The 17,006-nt window shown below is 37.5% G+C and overlaps 3 protein-coding genes across 5 annotated transcripts; 1 reads left to right on the top strand and 2 right to left on the bottom strand.

The window, feature by feature from the left end:
- Positions 1-392: 392 nt before the first annotated feature.
- On the top strand, positions 393-2,317 carry LOC147297079 (coatomer subunit zeta-2-like). Its single transcript, XM_086237040.1, has 6 exons — positions 393-464; positions 709-868; positions 955-1,102; positions 1,217-1,294; positions 1,753-1,837; positions 2,001-2,317. Exons 1-6 carry the CDS (start codon positions 462-464, stop codon positions 2,058-2,060), a joined length of 534 nt encoding a protein of 177 aa, XP_086093166.1. The 5' UTR covers positions 393-461; the 3' UTR covers positions 2,061-2,317.
- A 345-nt stretch (positions 2,318-2,662) lies between these two features.
- LOC147297078 (uncharacterized) lies at positions 2,663-7,845 on the bottom strand. Of its 2 annotated transcripts, none has more exons than XM_086237005.1 (8): positions 7,510-7,845; positions 6,260-6,922; positions 5,323-5,511; positions 5,111-5,202; positions 4,805-4,864; positions 4,628-4,697; positions 3,581-3,784; positions 2,663-3,482 (listed from the first exon to the last, which is right to left on the bottom strand). In XM_086237005.1, the coding sequence occupies exons 2-8, from the start codon at positions 6,920-6,922 to the stop codon at positions 3,096-3,098; spliced, it is 1,665 nt and encodes a 554-aa protein (XP_086093131.1). In that variant the 5' UTR covers positions 7,510-7,845; the 3' UTR covers positions 2,663-3,095. The 2 variants fall into 2 exon arrangements, with proteins under 2 accessions (XP_086093131.1, XP_086093137.1); XM_086237011.1 differs by having other exon boundaries at positions 7,604-7,845.
- A 611-nt stretch (positions 7,846-8,456) lies between these two features.
- LOC147297077 (Serine/Threonine-kinase, putative (DUF1296)) lies at positions 8,457-15,537 on the bottom strand. 2 transcript variants are annotated; one of them, XM_086227691.1, is made up of 10 exons: positions 15,088-15,537; positions 14,283-14,326; positions 13,881-13,995; positions 13,643-13,769; positions 12,556-13,214; positions 11,937-12,219; positions 11,588-11,864; positions 10,524-10,685; positions 9,367-9,822; positions 8,457-9,124 (listed from the first exon to the last, which is right to left on the bottom strand). In XM_086227691.1, the coding sequence occupies exons 1-10, from the start codon at positions 15,287-15,289 to the stop codon at positions 8,828-8,830; spliced, it is 2,622 nt and encodes an 873-aa protein (XP_086083817.1). In that variant the 5' UTR covers positions 15,290-15,537; the 3' UTR covers positions 8,457-8,827. The 2 variants fall into 2 exon arrangements, with proteins under 2 accessions (XP_086083817.1, XP_086083808.1); XM_086227682.1 differs by lacking the exons at positions 13,881-13,995; positions 14,283-14,326; positions 15,088-15,537 and having other exon boundaries at positions 10,524-10,682; positions 13,643-13,786.
- Positions 15,538-17,006: the final 1,469 nt, after the last annotated feature.

Below are 17,006 nucleotides of genomic sequence, written 5' to 3'. Positions count from 1 at the left end.
TGTAAACTTTGGGTGGTAAAGTGAGAATCAATGTAAACTTTAGGTGGTAAAGTGAGAATCAATGTAAACTTTGAGTAGTAAAGTGGGACAGATAAAGTTCTGGGTGGTAAAGTGAGAATCAATGTAAACTTTGGGTGATAAAGTGGGACAAATAAAATTTTGAGTGATAAAATGAGAATCACCCCAAACTTTGGGTGGTAAAAACACAATTAAGCCTTCTGTATTTTGGGTGAAGTCCACACTGGACGTGACTGGGTAAAAAAGAGAGAGAACATGAAAAAGTGAAAGTTACAGAGAATTTGTGGTAAAGAAGTATGAAAATAAAAAAATTACGGGGTTCTTATAGAAATAAAATAAACTTGAGTGGTGGGTTGGGGAAAGTATAAAATTGAACAACGTGTCTCAAAATCAAAAAATTTCGCGTTCTGCTTCTTCATCAGAGAAATTCTCCTCCGAACAAAATGGTCAGTTTCTTCTCACTCTCTCTTTCCCTCACACTCCATCTATGTCTCGTAGTTCAAATTGATTTTATCAATTTTAAGGGTTAGGGTTAGGTTTAGCTTCTTGATCTATTTGTGAGTGGAATGATTAGACTCGGATCCGATCCGAGTTCCTTACCTGGATCTTGCAGATCCTGATTTTGTGTGATCCGATTACGATTCAAGCTTTTGGGCAATCTCTAAACCCTTCAATGTCTGGTGTTTGTAGGAGTCGTGCCCTTCCATAAAGAACATCCTCCTCCTCGATTCTGAAGGCAAACGTGTAGCTGTGAAGTATTATTCAGATGACTGGCCAACAAATACTGCAAAGGAAGCTTTTGAGAAAGCTGTGTTTACCAAAACCCAGAAGACAAATGCAAGGACAGAAGGTAATTTGTGCTCTTATATGATGCATTGTGTTGTTTTGAAGTTTATCCATTTGCATATTAAGTTGTTGTTGCTTCTTCATGTGCAGCTGAGATTGCAATGTTTGAGAACAGCATTGTGGTTTACAAGTTTGTTCAAGACCTTCACTTTTTTGTTACTGGGGGTGACAATGAAAATGAGCTCATTTTAGCCACAGTTCTTCAAGGGTTCTTTGATGCAGCTGGCATTCTTCTTAGGTTTTTGCTCCCCTCATTTAACTTGCTACTGTTTATCCTGTGTTTTTATACAATCAAATTCTTTACACTGAAGTAATCAAATTTTGGTATTCGTTTTGGGTTGCTTTTGTCCAGAGGCAATGTGGACAAGAAGGAGGCACTTGAGAATTTGGATCTCATTCTACTATGCCTTGATGAAATTGTTGATGGCGGGTAAGCTTATGATCTTCATGCAAATAAAGTTTGCTAGTGCTATTCAGTGAGTTCAAATTCTAAGGTTGCTAGTACATTTTTCTTGTAAGCTAGAATTGAAGATTGTGAATGATATAAGAACCACGGTTGTAGCAGTTTATTTTAACTAAATAATGATTTTTTAGTAATGCATATTGCATGTTTGGGTGTTTTGCATCTGAATTTCAAATTGTTGTTCCAGTCTTTTGACGGGGAATTTTGTCTTGGTTGTGGTTCGTTCTATTGAGTAGGTAGGGGGATTTGACTGTGACTGTTCTTTAGTTAGTGCTAAAATGTGCTCTACAGTTTACTTCTTTTTATGAGTATTCCGTTGCATGGACAAGGTGGATTGGTAGTTGATTGTACTTTTATTTCTCTTACCCACTAGGCCTATGAGGGCAAATCTTGCTACCTGGGCTTTACATATTTTCTTTGTGCAGTATTGTTCTTGAGACCGATTCAAATGTTATAGCAAGTAAGGTTGCAAGTCATAGTATGGATGCTGGAGCTCCGTTGTCTGAGCAGGTATACAAATTCTGTTCTTCTCAGATTGCTTGCCCCTCTCCCAATTACCAATCTCTTCCACTAGATAGTTAAACCTGACACGAAATGAACACTAAGTAAACTACTGGACATCCCTGCTACCATACTTTATGTTGATGTGTATTTTTTTTAAATTTTTCTGCAGACAATAAGCCAAGCATTGGCCACTGCTCGTGAACATCTAGCAAGATCCCTTCTCAAATGATGTGTACACCATATGAAAGGGGAGAAGCAAGGAGAGCAGCAGTTTTATATTCTTCTGATCCGTTAGACATGGTTTACTTGTTTATAAGTATCAAATTCACTTAAAAATGTCACATTGTTATCGACTTTGATTTCTTCTGCTCAATTTCCATGTTTTTTGTAGAATTTGATGAATTTGGGCATCATAACAATTGGTGTTAGAGATTCAAAATTCAAATTATGGATTTGAGATATACAGTTTTAACATGTTTTTCTGAATTGAATGCAAGCAATCCCATGGATACTTGAGATTGTGTTAATAACACATTTAGCACCATAAGAAATTCCCAATAAGCGCCGTTGCTGCCACATTTCAGTGTCTTCAGCATTCAAAAGCCTTCCTAATATTTCATTTGCATAGACTTCGATGAATCAGTTCAATCCAAAACGGTAATGTTTACAGAACTGATCCAAGATAAATAAGTAATCCATCTGTCAATCAATTTGGATCATTCAAGTTTCATTCAGATGAGCATTTGTATGGTGCTGAAGTGCTTGTTGCCGGTCTGATTCTACATTAGTGCTGGTTACTGTCCGCACAAGCCAAACTTGAAAGTCTAAAAATTGGAAAACAAATTTCTTGGCCATTTCAGAAACTGATACTGGCCTTTATACCCTAAGTTCATTGCATCATTGACAAGAAAAAGTGACACAAGCTTTGCATCGCAATCATTTGTTAAAAAAAAAAAAAAAATCATTGTTGTATTACTATGCTGGGGAGTATTTTGAATATATGACTAATATGAAGCTGTTGTCACCACTATTCAAGAATACCAACTCTAACGTATAACTGCAACTATTCAGGAATTTCATATTTTCATTATACAAATATTTGGTTGAGGCATCACCAATAACAGTCCTAGTCTCTTCTTTTCCTTTCATGAGAGTCCCGGCTACAGTGTCATCAAATAGAACTACTCCTCTGACCATTTGTTCAACATGAAGTTATCAAGACCAAGCAATTGGTGTGAAATGTAGTTCAACAATTATAACATACTCATTGAATGAGAACATAATCTGCATCTTGTGGGAATCCATCGCCAGCTGTTGGGGGTAAATTGTTTCGAGACACATTTTTACGAACACGGGCATGAGTCTCTGCCTCATGCTGAAACATCTCAACTAACTTATGAAGTTCCAACTTTCTAACTTCCACTTGCTCTGGAACGAAAGGCTTTTTCAATCCAAGGTAGAGCAACCCAACTGCAATTAGCCCAACTCCTAGAAAGAAGAGAACGGCTGCAAATACACCAAAGGCATAGGGTGTGTTTGCTGCTCCTGGGATTCCATCAACATTGATCCCAAAAAGCCCAGTGATGATGGAAAGAACAAGGCCGCAACCACCAAAAACAGCCAGGTTATGTGTCACTCGAAGGCTTCTATCCTGGGTTAGGAGATGATGAAAATGACAGTTAAACTAAATGAACTGCTATGTTAAATATCAATTAGAAATAATTCCTGTTTTTATTTGTGTACACAGACCTGCAACCATGCACGAACAGTGCTTTGCATCACATCCTGAATTGTAAATAAGCGGCCACGAACTGCTTCTTGCTCCTCAATCATTTCTCTTGTGCTCTTTCTTATTTTATCCAACAAGGTTCTTGCTGCATTTCCTCTCACATGTTGGGAAAGCTCAAATACAATCTCCTCTCTTGCATGAAGTGACCACTTCACTCGGATGACCTGCAGTGGAATTTACCGACAAAATCTATCAATTTTATTGGCAGGGTAACATAGTCAAACAAGAAGTGACTGGTGACTACCTTGATATTGCCAGTGATAAATATTATTGGGACTCAATTTTTTTCCCACTTGAAAAGGAGAGGGGAATTCAAGGTCAGACAAAAATAAAGACGCAACACAACATATAGTTGCTAGAGGTTAGTTTCTCCAAATGTAGACAAACACAGATTATATGGGTAGAAGAAAATGCAAGTAGGATAGAGTCAATGACATCCAAAGGAAATATATTCCGAGACTATAAAAAATGTAGGTTTTATATGTGAATCAAAAATCATGTAACATTTATTTCCATTCTCCACAAAAACTAGAAGCACTTGAAACCAATATCCCTTTCCTAATGACTCAACTTCTTGATGCCAATTGGATGCAGGATTGGTACATCAGTAATCAGTATATTCGTAATATCCTCACAGCTCATAGAAGCCATTGTCTCATTAGGAGTTAGATCCAAAAGCTTAAAGGGCTCCTTTCTCTCTTTCACTAATCCCACTTATTTTGGTTGTGTTAAGGACATATGTAGTAGCACCAAAATTCATCCTCATGCCCAACTCAAACAAGAACAAATAAAAATATGAGAACCAGGCGATGTAAAATCAAGCCGCATGCTGCAAATTATAGTAAAATGTTAAAGATAAATTTTGGGCCATCTATATAAAGACAGTACAGTTGATATTAGATTCATAGACACTAATCACCCAACAGAAATCATGACTTCTGAAAATTCTACACTAATACTATCGCAGATGATATTCAGGTGGAAGTGCCTTGCTAGATGTAGCATACCTGTCTTGACAACTTTCTGATTTCTTGGTTGAGGATTATACTAAAAAGATTCATATCCTCATGGTGTCTCCTATTCATAGAGGGGAAAAAAAGTCAAGGTCATCAGTGAAGTAGAAATTAATTAATAATTAATTGGATATATTTACTTTAGGAGGAATGGTTGTATATTGGAAGAACCTGTTCATAAATTTTAATTCAACCTCATCTGCTGCCCCAAATATGGACTTACGGAATAACCTGAAACAACCAGGACATCGAAGGGAACCAAAAGTTGAGAGATTAGAATCGGAAAACATGCAATAAATGGAATGACTTCAACATTAAATAGACTAAACACACCAGTTGAAAGACAATTCACGTGCATCATTGTTGGATAGATAGATAGATTGAAAGGGGAAAAAAAAGGAGACATTTAACAAGATTCACTATATACGGAAACACAAAAGATTGAATGCATGGACCTACACAAAATATTAACATTACCTATCATCCCATCGAGTAAGGCGGCAAGTTAGATGTGCTATGACGTCATGCACTGATCTCGGTACATTATAGCCTCCAGTGAAAAGAAGTTCCTAACCAAAGCAGAGAAGCAAAGGAAGGAAGTATGAAACCATTATATGTTATGCACAAAAAAGCATAAATAAATTAGAAGATCAAGACCATTAAAAGGATCCTTGTCAAACATGAACAACCTGAACTTCTGTGATTCCCAACACATTTATACTTGATATGGGCCCTTTTATATGCAAAACAGTTACGAGGAAGTTTTGTGCTTGCCAGGATCGAAGTACAATGGGGATATCATCCTCATCGACAAATGGATTACCAGCTGACTGTCCCAAGAGCTCAAATAGCAATCCCCCAGCTACTCTAACTGGGACCTGAATAGAAGTATCAAAGCATAATCAATAACCAGACAGACCAGAGTTCAAAAAAGCTTAAACTGAAAGCCAAAATTCACTGTTTCAAGAATCGCATTCAATATATTAACTATAGCTCATATGTATGAGGGCTCTCATGCGCGCACCATTTTTATTACACTTCACATCTGTGGATCCACTTGCAACAGATTCACAAGTATTAAACAGTTCCCAACTCCAAGAACTATCTAAAATTACTAAAATGTTCTAGTTTTCATCATGTCATGAACTAAGCTGACGAAAGATTAAAGGAGAAAAGAAAAAAAGAGCTTAAGTTGTTTGGTGCATTATTCTGAGCCAAAAGCTTAATGGTCTCACTCAGATGGTGAAAACTAGTCCAACTAACCCTTTCAACCAAGCCAACCACCTTGCCAACTGCCATAATGAGCCTACTCCTTCATATTGGCAACACACAAGCTACATTTCAAACATAAGAATATCGGATGATCCTACTAGTCCTTATAAAATTTATCAATAGTTTCTAAGTAAACATTCTTCATATGTTCTATTGTAACTTTTTCTCTTCGGTCCAAGGATCATATGTCACAATAGGAGGTCCCCCCCACCCCCCTCGGCATCCTATAAGCCACCAATCTATGGTTTAGGGATTCAATCCTGGGTTTATTTTATTATTACAAGATTACAAGAGGCTTTACAAAACCGGTTCTACCAATTAATAGCAAGTTCAGATATGTACACTGCAACTTACCTCATAAAGAAGGTGTTTCATCTTCTCACTAATCAGTCGACTTTCATCTCTTAAAGCTAAACTAATGGCAGGATGTAACCACTGGGCATTTCTGAGCCATGCATCAACAGAAGGGTGACCTGCAGAGACATGGCACCACCAAATGGGCCCGGCTGGCCGCTCCCAATAGGGAGCTGCTAAATCTGCAACAGTGAAGTCATCTTCATCATCCATCCCAAACTGCTGAGAGGCCCAACCAGCATCAGCTTGCACATTTTGGACAATTTCTGAAATTCTAGCCCACCCAATGGGATCCCAATGACCACCCTCAAATCTTTCATTATCATATTGATGGATCTGGCCACCTTTGTAGTCATCATTTAGGGGCTTGTTCCTATCTTGTATTGGGGAAGAAGATTCAGAAAACCCATTAGAAGGGACATGCAGCCTCTCATGGTCACCATCTGTTTGTTGTCTACATATGATTCTTGAACCAGATTTCAAACTAATTGATTTCTTTCGGCCTCGAATAAATTCAAAAGCGCAAATAAGCCCATCTGTCCAAAGATCACTTCCAGGCATGACATCTTTAATAAAACCATTTTTATGGCTATCTGGGTTCTTCGTCTGATTTCCACGGGAGGAAGAGCTGTTGTCACCCATGTTACTCTTCTTGTGTTCCATCTATGCATACAAACAAGTTAACAATCAGCTCATACTCTCAGGGTCTTTAAACCAAGAGGCTGAATTTGGCATCATAGCTTTCATTTCTTATCAGAGACAGAGTTAAGCTGCAACTACTGATCACAGCTAAATACTGCAATGTTCAGAATTTACCAAAATCATTCCATGAATAGCAGTTAACACTTTTAATTGGCACAAAATAATTATAAACATTTAAAGCTTGACATTTCTAAGTATCAAAAAGTTACACTCATTGCAACCTCCAAACTAAGCAATTCACCTCCTTTTATTAAATTATCTCAATTTTATCCAAAGCGTAAAATCATATTAGAGGAAAGGATATTGAAGAGCTGAAATAAGAGAAAAATAAACTTTACCCAGATAAGCAAATAAGACCATGATTCGAAAGAGCTAAGATATACCCACATAAAAAAATAAAAATAAAAATTTGTGCCTGAAGAAAACAATGACCTTGATAAGAAGAAAGGTATATTGAAGAAAGAAAATTGTTCACAAGTAGGTTCTAGAATGAACAAAAAGATTAGTATTACTATTATTGTTATAAGTAAATGAGAGGAGGAGCTTACCAAAGCATGAAGGAAGAGTGATTTTCAAACTAAATCCCATAAATAGAATGCCTTTCTTCCTTTCCAGAAAGAATGTTTAAAGTTTCAAACTTACCCGTCGGCGTAGCTTAGCTAGGAAGCAACTAGCAAGCACTCTGAACCTCTGAGACTGAGAGTGAGTGAGAGAGGAAGGATGTGTAGAGGTTGCTAACGTGCGCCCGGCGCACGTAGAGATGGATGGGCTAGACTGCGCCAAGGTGAGAGGATATGAATATGGGTTTGGCTCTCTCCACTCTGCAGTCTGTCACTGTGGCGATGCTTCGAGCTTCTATGAGTAACGAAGCTACTGAGCGTGAACGCGTGAGGCATTAAAGGCATAAAGCAACGTGAACGCGTGAAGAGCAACAACCAGTTTATATTCAATGTGGCCAAAAAAAAAAAATTAAAAACTTCAATAAATTTGTCCACGATAGATAAAGATGGAAAGTTCTAATTATAGTGTATATGCAAAAATCTTGATATACTCATAAAGGAGAAAAATGGATCCAAATGGAAGAGAATGGAAGAATACGTGGCAATCAACCAATTGCATAGCACGTGCTGACTCACATGCGTCCAACCCGTTTTGTATGTCTCTACTTTGTGATGTGAGGCTTAGATTTGTGAGGAGAATTAAAAAATAGTAATCAATTTATTGGTAGGAAGATGAACACAACATTTTTAACATACACTTGTAACCCGCGAGGGTTCATGAATAAGGTTTATCTACGACTCAAAACAGGTTTTCTCCAAGAAAAAAAAGTGATGTGTTCAATACTGTTTTTTTCTTTTTAATAAGGATAAAAAAAATTAAAGAGATGATAGATACAGGAGAAAAGAGAATATATATAAATATTTATAATGGCTTATAATTAAAAGCAAATTTAAACGGACCCTAAAGCTGCAGAAAACGTGCAAATCATCAGTGATCCAAGTCAAGGACTCGTTAAGTCAATTATATTATCCAAAGGAAAGCCAGATTTTCACTATAGCCAGAACAAGAACAACAAAAGCTAAGAAAAAAGTAAAGGAAAAGGGGCGCAGTAATAGCACTCCACTAATCCAAATTAGCACACGTTCCTACGTTAAACATGACCCGAAAATAAATATCTAGAATACAAGCTCGTGGTCGTGGCACAGGGCAGCAGCCAGTCAAGGTCTCTTCTGACCAAATAATGATACATGATAATTATTAAGACGGCAGCAATGCCTCTGATTGGCCACTTTCAAACTGACTACAAGACCCTGAAAAACCTGGGAGTGGGGGAGGTGACTGTGGCTGACTGAGTGACAAGAGAGATTAGTAGCTGTTTTGCCATAACTGCTGTTGAGACTGCTGCTTGGAGGGTTGACCTTGAGAGCCACTGAGGGATGTGTCCCTGGAACTTTGCTGTTGATGTTCCAGGGACATCCCTGTCTGGGAATGATAGTAGTTTGGGTAACCAAGAGCTCCGAATTGCTGCTGCGAAGGTTGCTGAGCTTGCCGGAACCCAGCGTGCTGCTGATTCTGCCCCTGAAAGCTGTAATAGGTGTTGGCGGGAACAGCGGACATTGCTCGGGAACCAGGTCCATGAACCCACATGCCTGAGTTATCGTTCTGAGAAAAGGGCATAAAAAAGATAGCTTCAAGATTCAAGACAATAATGTGTACTTAAATATTAAAATAGGACATAATTCATAGCCTTCTAAGCAAATCCTACTGTTCACTTGGCAATTGGAATCAAAATCATAGGCAAGACTCCATAAGTACATAAATAGTTCCTTTGTGTGTGAGAATGCTGTTAAACTAACAAAAGCTAAGAACTTTTCATGAATTTCCCCAGACCAGTAAAAAGTTACCTGCTGAAGAGAGATTAAATGGCTATTGTCCTTGTACTGAGAGTTTATAACATCATCGTAGCCAATCGTTGTGCCTGTAGGTGCTGAGGGTGGATTCAGAGGGAAGTTTCCACCAGGAATACTAGTTGAATTACCAAACCCATAACCAGAGGCAATATTAGCAGACTGAGGCAAACTGCTAACAGAAACATTATTTTTATACTGTGGGAGAACTGCAGCCAGAGACTGATGGTATGTGCTGTTACCGGCAAAAGCTTGCTGGAATGCTGATGGCATATATGTGTAGCTCTGAGGCAAGAAAGGATAACCAATCATATTGGAAAAATGCCCCAGAGGAAGAGTAGGTTGGGAATAAGGGTGCACGGCAAGGTGTTGTGGAAGAGTAGGTCCAGTCGCAACACTAGCCCCAGGCAGGGTCTGTGGAGTAGGCTGAGGCGTACCACCTCCTCTCAAAGCCTGCATATACACAAGAAAATAATTGGACAAAAGATTCAGATCTCTAACAAGTCCTGACTCCTGACAATGGTCAGAGAAAATACATTGGCCAGAAAACACACCAAAAAAAGAAGTTAAAACATTTGCATTATCTGGACTAATCATCCATAATGAACAATTATACAAAGCACACACAAAATCCAGAAACACAGGCAACTACCTCTCATAAATAAGTTAAAGATAATGAAATTGTTAATGAAGGTAATCAAATCACACCAATGAAAATGTTGAGCGACAAGAGAGAGGTAAGGAGAAGCAAATCTTTCCTTAAGAAACTACGGATATAGCTTCAACTGAATCATAATAAGCCACATTTATCCTAATTAATTCAGTAATGAGCAGAAGGCATCTGATTGCACCAACAAGTCCAGGGTCTTCATACAACACAACAGATACAAAGTAGACTGCAGCCAACTTAATGTACTTTGACTAAGATATGTTGCATTGAGCTTAGTTCTTGGTTTTACATAAGAATATTAATTAACAAGAATGTTTCAACTTCTGCGTATCACATTCTAATATTATTCAGATAAACTTATTCTTTGCAAAAAAATAAGTGATTTAAGTCCACAACACAAGTCGTAAAAATGTTTTTATACTAGTCAAACCATCTCTTGAAAGAATAATTGGTATGTTCAAATAAGCTATAGCAGGGAAGGTACCTCTGGCATGGACATGGTGGGACCACTGATGGAAGAAGCAGCATTGCTGTATTTTGTGGCCATAGATTGTGTCACAGGGAAGGGTGAGTACGGAAAATCCTCCCTTACAGTCTGAGCAGTTGAAGCCAACAGAGTGCTGGGCAATGAATTTGTATATGCCTGCTTTGATGACAACATGGAAAGTGAGATTCAACTAAATCAATAAACTCCTACTCCACCTAAGATTGGAAAAGTAGTATCAATGGTTTTGCACATGCAAAATACAACTACAACACTATAAGACAAATAAACACAGCAACGGAACCAAATTATCTAAAGTATAATGTATATAAAGAATAGGCTTCATCTCATGCCCCCTTAACCAATAATGTTTTATACTCATACTGTGTTCGGGCTTGTTTGGTTGTGCTTTTAGAAGCCTTAAAACCACTTTGGCTTGTGTTTGGCAAAAAAAATTAAAAGCGCTCTTGGATTATAAAAGCACTTGGAAGCGCTTCCTAGTACATTCACAAGAAGCACTTTGAATTTTTTTTAAAAAAAATTTGTTTTTCTAACAAAAGCACTTCTATTGAAAGCGCTACTGAGCAAAAGCGTTTCCAACAGAAGCACTCCCAAACAGGCCCTTCACTATCTCTTGCCAAATCCTAATCTCATGCACCTTTTTGTTCCCTAACTTTAATCCACTAGTGAAAACACAACAGTTTTGTAATTTAAATCACACACAGCACTTCTAGCACTAGCACTACATGTCATTTAGCTGTTACCTAAGTTAATGTCATAACAAAAAAAAAAGGCAGGAACCATTCAGAAACTGATACAAATTATAACCAAAACCATGCTCATGAGATCTCTCCAATGATGCTTGCTAACATGAATGAGACTAAAGTTTTTTTTGTATATCTAAAGACGCTAAACATGTGAGATCTCCCATCCAATGATGTTTTCTTCAGAACCAACTTGCAACTTATTGCTTGGCCAAAAATCAATCATGTATGGACTGCATGATCACCTCAAACTATTAATGCAGCAAATAAAAAACAAAGCTTCACAGTTCATCATATTACCATCACACTTGAAAAAGGAGCAATATTCTGCATCTGTGAGCTTGTCTGGTGAGGAAATGCAACATTCAATTGTTGGGAGCTATCATACGCAAATCCAGGTGCAGAAGAAGGAAATGCATATTGATTACCCTGACCAGCTTCAGGGGTTTCCTGTTTTAAGACCTCCGGTTGTGAAACTGAAGGGGAATCATAATCTCCAGCACTGGCCCCAGTTCTATGAACTAAATTTCCATCTGAGGCAGCTCTAAGATGTTCATCTCCATAATATTCAGGATTTCTGCAGGAAAATTGTTTCTTAACACAATCTTGAACAACCAACAAGTAAAATCAAGGGTTCACAAGTACATACCTAGCATCTGAGTGCCCAATTTCAGAAACGTCTACTGCTGCAGTTGTCTCTTCCAAGTTACTGTTTAGCGGGCGAGATGCAAATGAACCAGAGTTAGTAGGAGCAGAATTAGTGCTAGATCGGAAACTTCCAAAGCTCAAGTGCATGCAGTCAGGAGTATGGAGTTGTAGGTGATTCGGAATGACTACAGGAGGGCTGTCGTCTTCAGGTTGTGCTCCCCTATCATCCTTCTGTAAATCAAGTTGCTGCATGTTTGCAGCCACTGATGAAGCATCATCTTCAGCTGAAACAGGAAATTGCAAGGGATCACAACTGAGTTTCAAGCTTTTCTATTTCTGATTCAAAATACTTACTTCAGAGCACATGTTATTTTCCATTACAACAGACCTCCTGAATTATTCATTCCAGAATACTCAGTGCTTTTGGTATTCATCTTACAAGTTCAAAAGCTTAAAATAATCCTTGACAATGACATACAATTTTTCCAATCTATACTCAATGTTCATATTGAATTCTATAGTGAATTCTATGAGAAAAATATGGGCTGCAATTTGCAAAGAACAGAGAAAAAGGGTAAATTGCAGGCCCAAACAAAATAATAATAAAGCCCCATAGTTACCTTCATTATGCTCAAAAGTATGCCTCTGTGTTTGGTAAGAATTTATGTCCTCATACAAGTTATTATCAAAAGCAGATGCACCTCCAGAATTATCTTCTTGTATATTTCTACCAGATACAGAAGTAGGCCCATTATGGCTTGGACTAAGTTCCTCAACAGAACCATCTTCTTCCACCTGAACCTCGTCTAACTGGGATTTTATATGTTGATTAGTTCTATCAGAGGGCAAGTTAGAGGAATCAGCATACAGTTCAGAGTTTGCAGGTGCGTCTAAAACAGAGGACATGCTAACACCTGGTGGATGCTCAATCAAGGGCCACTCATCGTTGGTAGATATAAATTGGCTTGTAGCAGCTCCTGTCTCCGTCTGTGCCACCGACCCCTTGGAAACATGATGTTGCGATGAATGCAAATTGTGATGCAATGCTGCTGCAGGAGGTGCCCCAACATCATGATGATTAACACTATGATTAGGGGGGTGGTTTGGCATGGTGGAAGCCTTGGCTTGAGACCTACCCTTCTTAACAATGTCAGCCATTGAAACTTGACCTGGGACCCCTACCCATGCAGACTGATATCCAGAAGAAGGCTGTGAGGATGAAGATATTCCATCATCTGTGCCTACTGTTGGCATTTTATTTTCAGTCGCCACAAAATCACTGCAGCATATTTTACACATAGATGAGCAACACTATAGAGAATGTATTATCCCCATGCTTTATTGCACAATTTCTACCACCCCAAGAATGATGTAACACACAACTCCCCAACTATAAAATTGAGAAACTGTTACAGAGTACAACTACAAATAATTACGGCAATGTAAACAGACAACATATGATTTGCATATCAAGACTCATGACATAAAAAAGGCCTAATTAGTATTCTAGTGCAATCATAACATGTCCATGAGAGCACAAATATCTTGAACAGAAGCTAGTTAGTAATAACACTGAAAGTTAACAAGTGGGACCAAAATCCCAACAGATAAAAAGTTTAACCATAACTTTCTTAAAATTAATAATTGTCCTAGTTAGTCGCATTTCTATTCTTCAAATGAAAAAACCTTGAGGTTCATGGTTATAACCTGTAGGACGGAGGTCGCCGACTCATGTTTTGTCCTGTCAAGCCAGATGCAGAAGATGAAGAACCTGCATAAGCATGTGTTCCGTTCTCCTTCTTGTATGCAGATTTACCATGCAAAAAACCAGACTCTGAGGGGACAAAGAAACGGATAGGTAAGGGTAAGTTCATCAAGGTTCCACAGAAATTTCAAACCACATACACACAGTCTAATCTAATTTTGAAATGCATCGGCCACATACCATTAGAGCTAAAGTGGTTTGATCCGCCACGTGCAGCATAACGGTCACCACCTCTACCACCATGATTTGAAGTATTATTAGCGCCACGAGACCTGGAATCGGTTGGTTCCTTATTCTGAATCAAAATAATACAGAGGGAGGGAGAGAGAGAGAGAGAGAGAGAGAGAGAGAGAGAGAGAGAGAGAGGTGAAAAAGGATGCAAAAACCACGTCAACCACCATAATCACAAGAAAAACAAAGACTATAATGGTATTACTAAAATAAATCAAACCCCTTGTCAGTGTATGGAGGGAAAAAAAAAGCAGGAACATTTGGTCATTTGCTAAATAAATAGCAGAATAACTAATATATAAGGAAAATAGAAAGTATAGAAAAATTAGTATACAGTTTACACGAACACACCTCCTTTTTCTTTTCTCGTTTGCTCTTCACTTCATGAAAAGGATCTACACAAGTTATAAGGTTTGCATTAGAAGTAAATTTCAACAAAACATATATCTTTACAGTATCACATTCATAATAGCTCTAAGACCTCCAATGACTATTAAGACAAGAAATTATGAACAAAAAAACATATTTCAACTGAAAGCTTGACAACCCAACATTCATAGTAGCATGCTAACGGATATAAATAAAGTCAAATCAAGGAGTTTCTTCAAAAGTTCATTGCTTTCTATTTCTGTTGCTGTTCAAAGTGTGATAAAATTCCAGTCTTGCAAATAGACGTAAGCTCAAAAAGTGACACTGTCAACCAAAATGTGTAAGTGATATATATATATATATATATGAGAGAGAGAGAGAGAGAGAGAGGAAATTCAGAACAAAATACGTACATAAAACCCAAAAGTGGGCTATAGCTCAGCAAACAGCGCAGAGCATGATAATGATATAAAATAGCTGAATAAAATCGTTTTTGGAAATTGATATACAAAATAGTAGAGAAAGCACAAAACTTTATATATCAAATCACAATTTTCTTCAACCCAGAATATATTTTGTTATTTTTTTTATAACATTAAAAAAAAAAAAACCCACACTGGACTGACACTAACACAGCAGTTAGGCTCAGTCAAGTACAAATTTCTCATTACCCTAAAATAGCAAAGACCACAAAACCCAACACTAAGAAAAAAAAAAAAAACCCCAGAAAAGAAAAAGGAAAAAGTAAAGCTTTGTTTACAAAGACACAGGGAAAGAGAGAGAGGACCTTGGGTGAGGAGGCGATTAACGGCTTCGTTAGGGTCCATGTTACAGTCTTTAAGCATAGCATAGATCTCCTGCTCAGTCCAGTTGTTGACAACCTCTTTCAAGCTCTGCACCATCTTTCTCGACCCCGCCGGTATTCCCGAAATTCCAGTATTGCCCTTCCCATTGCTCGCGCCGCCTCCGCCTCCGCCTCTGCCACTCATTCTCGCTGCTCCCTCCGTGAGAAATCCCCCTCAGATCTGAGACCGCCGGGACGGCTCGCTTTCGCTTCTTGCCCTTCTCTTCTTTGTGGTTGGTTCCGCCGCTGACACAAACAAAACAAGAAGATGATGGACTGCTTGCTGATGGACAGCGATAAATATCCAAACTCTCTCTCTCTCTCTGTCTTTGCACCGAAAACCCTCCCTTTCGCTCTTTCTTTTTTCTTTCTTTGCTCTGCGAGTGCGAGTGTTTTTTATTATTTTCGGTTTCGCAAATTTAAACCTCTGCGGTTCCTTTTGTAATTTTTATTTCTCCTTAACACCTAATATAAGTAACAATTACCAAAACTAATTGTAATCAAATACTTTTTTCTTAAGTATTGTAAATGTAGATGAATAATCATTACCTAGTATTTGAAAAATAATTCGGATTATTCTTAAAGTTTACTGATTTAAGACTTAATAGTTTAGCACTTTATATTATCATATTATAATATATCAAATTATCTAGTTAAAAAATATTATTATAAATATTAATTAAATGAGCGATACATATGTAATGAGTGACGATTAAAATGAAAATAAAGAAAGTGAAATAATGACAAAGTCATTAAATGTAATATTATTTTGTATAGATTTACACTAGGACTAGGAAAGCCATATTTGTCAAATTTAGTGGGGTGTATTGTATATAGATTTTTTGTAGAGTTTAAAAGTCATGTGGTATTCAATTAAGACTTTTAACAAATCGTAAAAGTCTATATATATTCAATTAAAACTTTTAATGACTTTTAAAAAGTATGTAAAAGTTTAATATATTTAAAAAGTCATTGACTTTTTTAGAATTCATGATGAATTTTAATAAGCTTTGAAAAAGTCATTATACATCTGACCTCTCCCCTACGGATTTATAAAGATTTATATAGACTCTGTATAACTTCGTAAAACTCTGTAAAATCTCTAAATTCTGCAAAAATCTATTAATTAGAAAAAGTCTACAAAAGTCTATATAAATCTATATATACTACACCCCTCTTATTGTACAAGATGTCAATCATGCCTCTTTTATATTACATTTTTTGCCCCCATATTCTTCTTTGGTCAATTATGCCTTTTTTTTTTGTTAATATAACAATTTTAGCAAACCTTCTAAATCAAGAATCCTAATACCATCACCTATAAATCCTAAGAATCCTAATTACTATTTTCGAAATTAGTAATGAGCCATACAACTTGTTATAGTAATTTTATAATAGAAAAACTGCTATGGTAATTCTGTTTTGAAGTCACATACTCAGCAAAAATTAGTATTCACCAATTCTAATCATCATATGATTATGACATAAAAATGGGGGATTCATTCTTGAATTGCGAGTGGCATGGACGCGCCTTTAAAGCGTGTACGTTTTTGTACAAATGATATAGTAAACAATAAATGATTGGTGCTTATCCTAAAGTTTTGATACGCATAGGTCACATACACTGATCCTAACCTAATGAACCACAAGTCCCAACTATTTCGGCAATCGAACAGTTGGCAGTCAAGGCCTGGATAGTGGACCAGCCGGCCAGGTTTTCAACAGCGGGCCAATGGCCCATCCAATTCTGTCGCTTTGTGGACTGGACTTGAAGAGTCAAACACAAAACCAAACAGGCCCATCACCTGAGCGCAAGGTGCAAGTCCAACGATAACAACCGTTTAAAACGGTTCGTATTTAAA

Source organism: Dryas octopetala, chromosome 1 (assembly GCF_963921425.1).
Source record: "Dryas octopetala chromosome 1, drDryOcto1.1, whole genome shotgun sequence".
Taxonomy (NCBI): Eukaryota; Viridiplantae; Streptophyta; class Magnoliopsida; order Rosales; family Rosaceae; genus Dryas; species Dryas octopetala.
This window is presented reverse-complemented; position numbering and strand designations above follow the sequence as displayed.

Excerpts from the sequence above, each read along its gene's own strand:
- LOC147297079 (XM_086237040.1), top strand. Across the intron at positions 869-954 it reads GACAAATGCAAGGACAGAAG|CTGAGATTGCAATGTTTGAG; the intron begins GTAATTTGTGCT and ends CTTCATGTGCAG. Across the intron at positions 1,838-2,000 it reads GAGCTCCGTTGTCTGAGCAG|ACAATAAGCCAAGCATTGGC; the intron begins GTATACAAATTC and ends ATTTTTCTGCAG.
- LOC147297078 (XM_086237005.1), bottom strand. The coding sequence starts at position 6,922 with ATGGAACACAAGAAGAGTAACATGGGTGACAACAGCTCTTCCTCCCGT. Across the intron at positions 5,512-6,259 it reads TGAAACACCTTCTTTATGAG|GTCCCAGTTAGAGTAGCTGG; the intron begins GTAAGTTGCAGT and ends ACTTCTATTCAG. Across the intron at positions 4,698-4,804 it reads GAATTAAAATTTATGAACAG|GAGACACCATGAGGATATGA; the intron begins GTTCTTCCAATA and ends CTCTATGAATAG.
- LOC147297077 (XM_086227691.1), bottom strand. The coding sequence starts at position 15,289 with ATGAGTGGCAGAGGCGGAGGCGGAGGCGGCGCGAGCAATGGGAAGGGC. Across the intron at positions 14,327-15,087 it reads TAATCGCCTCCTCACCCAAG|ATCCTTTTCATGAAGTGAAG; the intron begins GTCCTCTCTCTC and ends TAACTTGTGTAG. Across the intron at positions 13,996-14,282 it reads AACGAGAAAAGAAAAAGGAG|AATAAGGAACCAACCGATTC; the intron begins GTGTGTTCGTGT and ends ATTTTGATTCAG.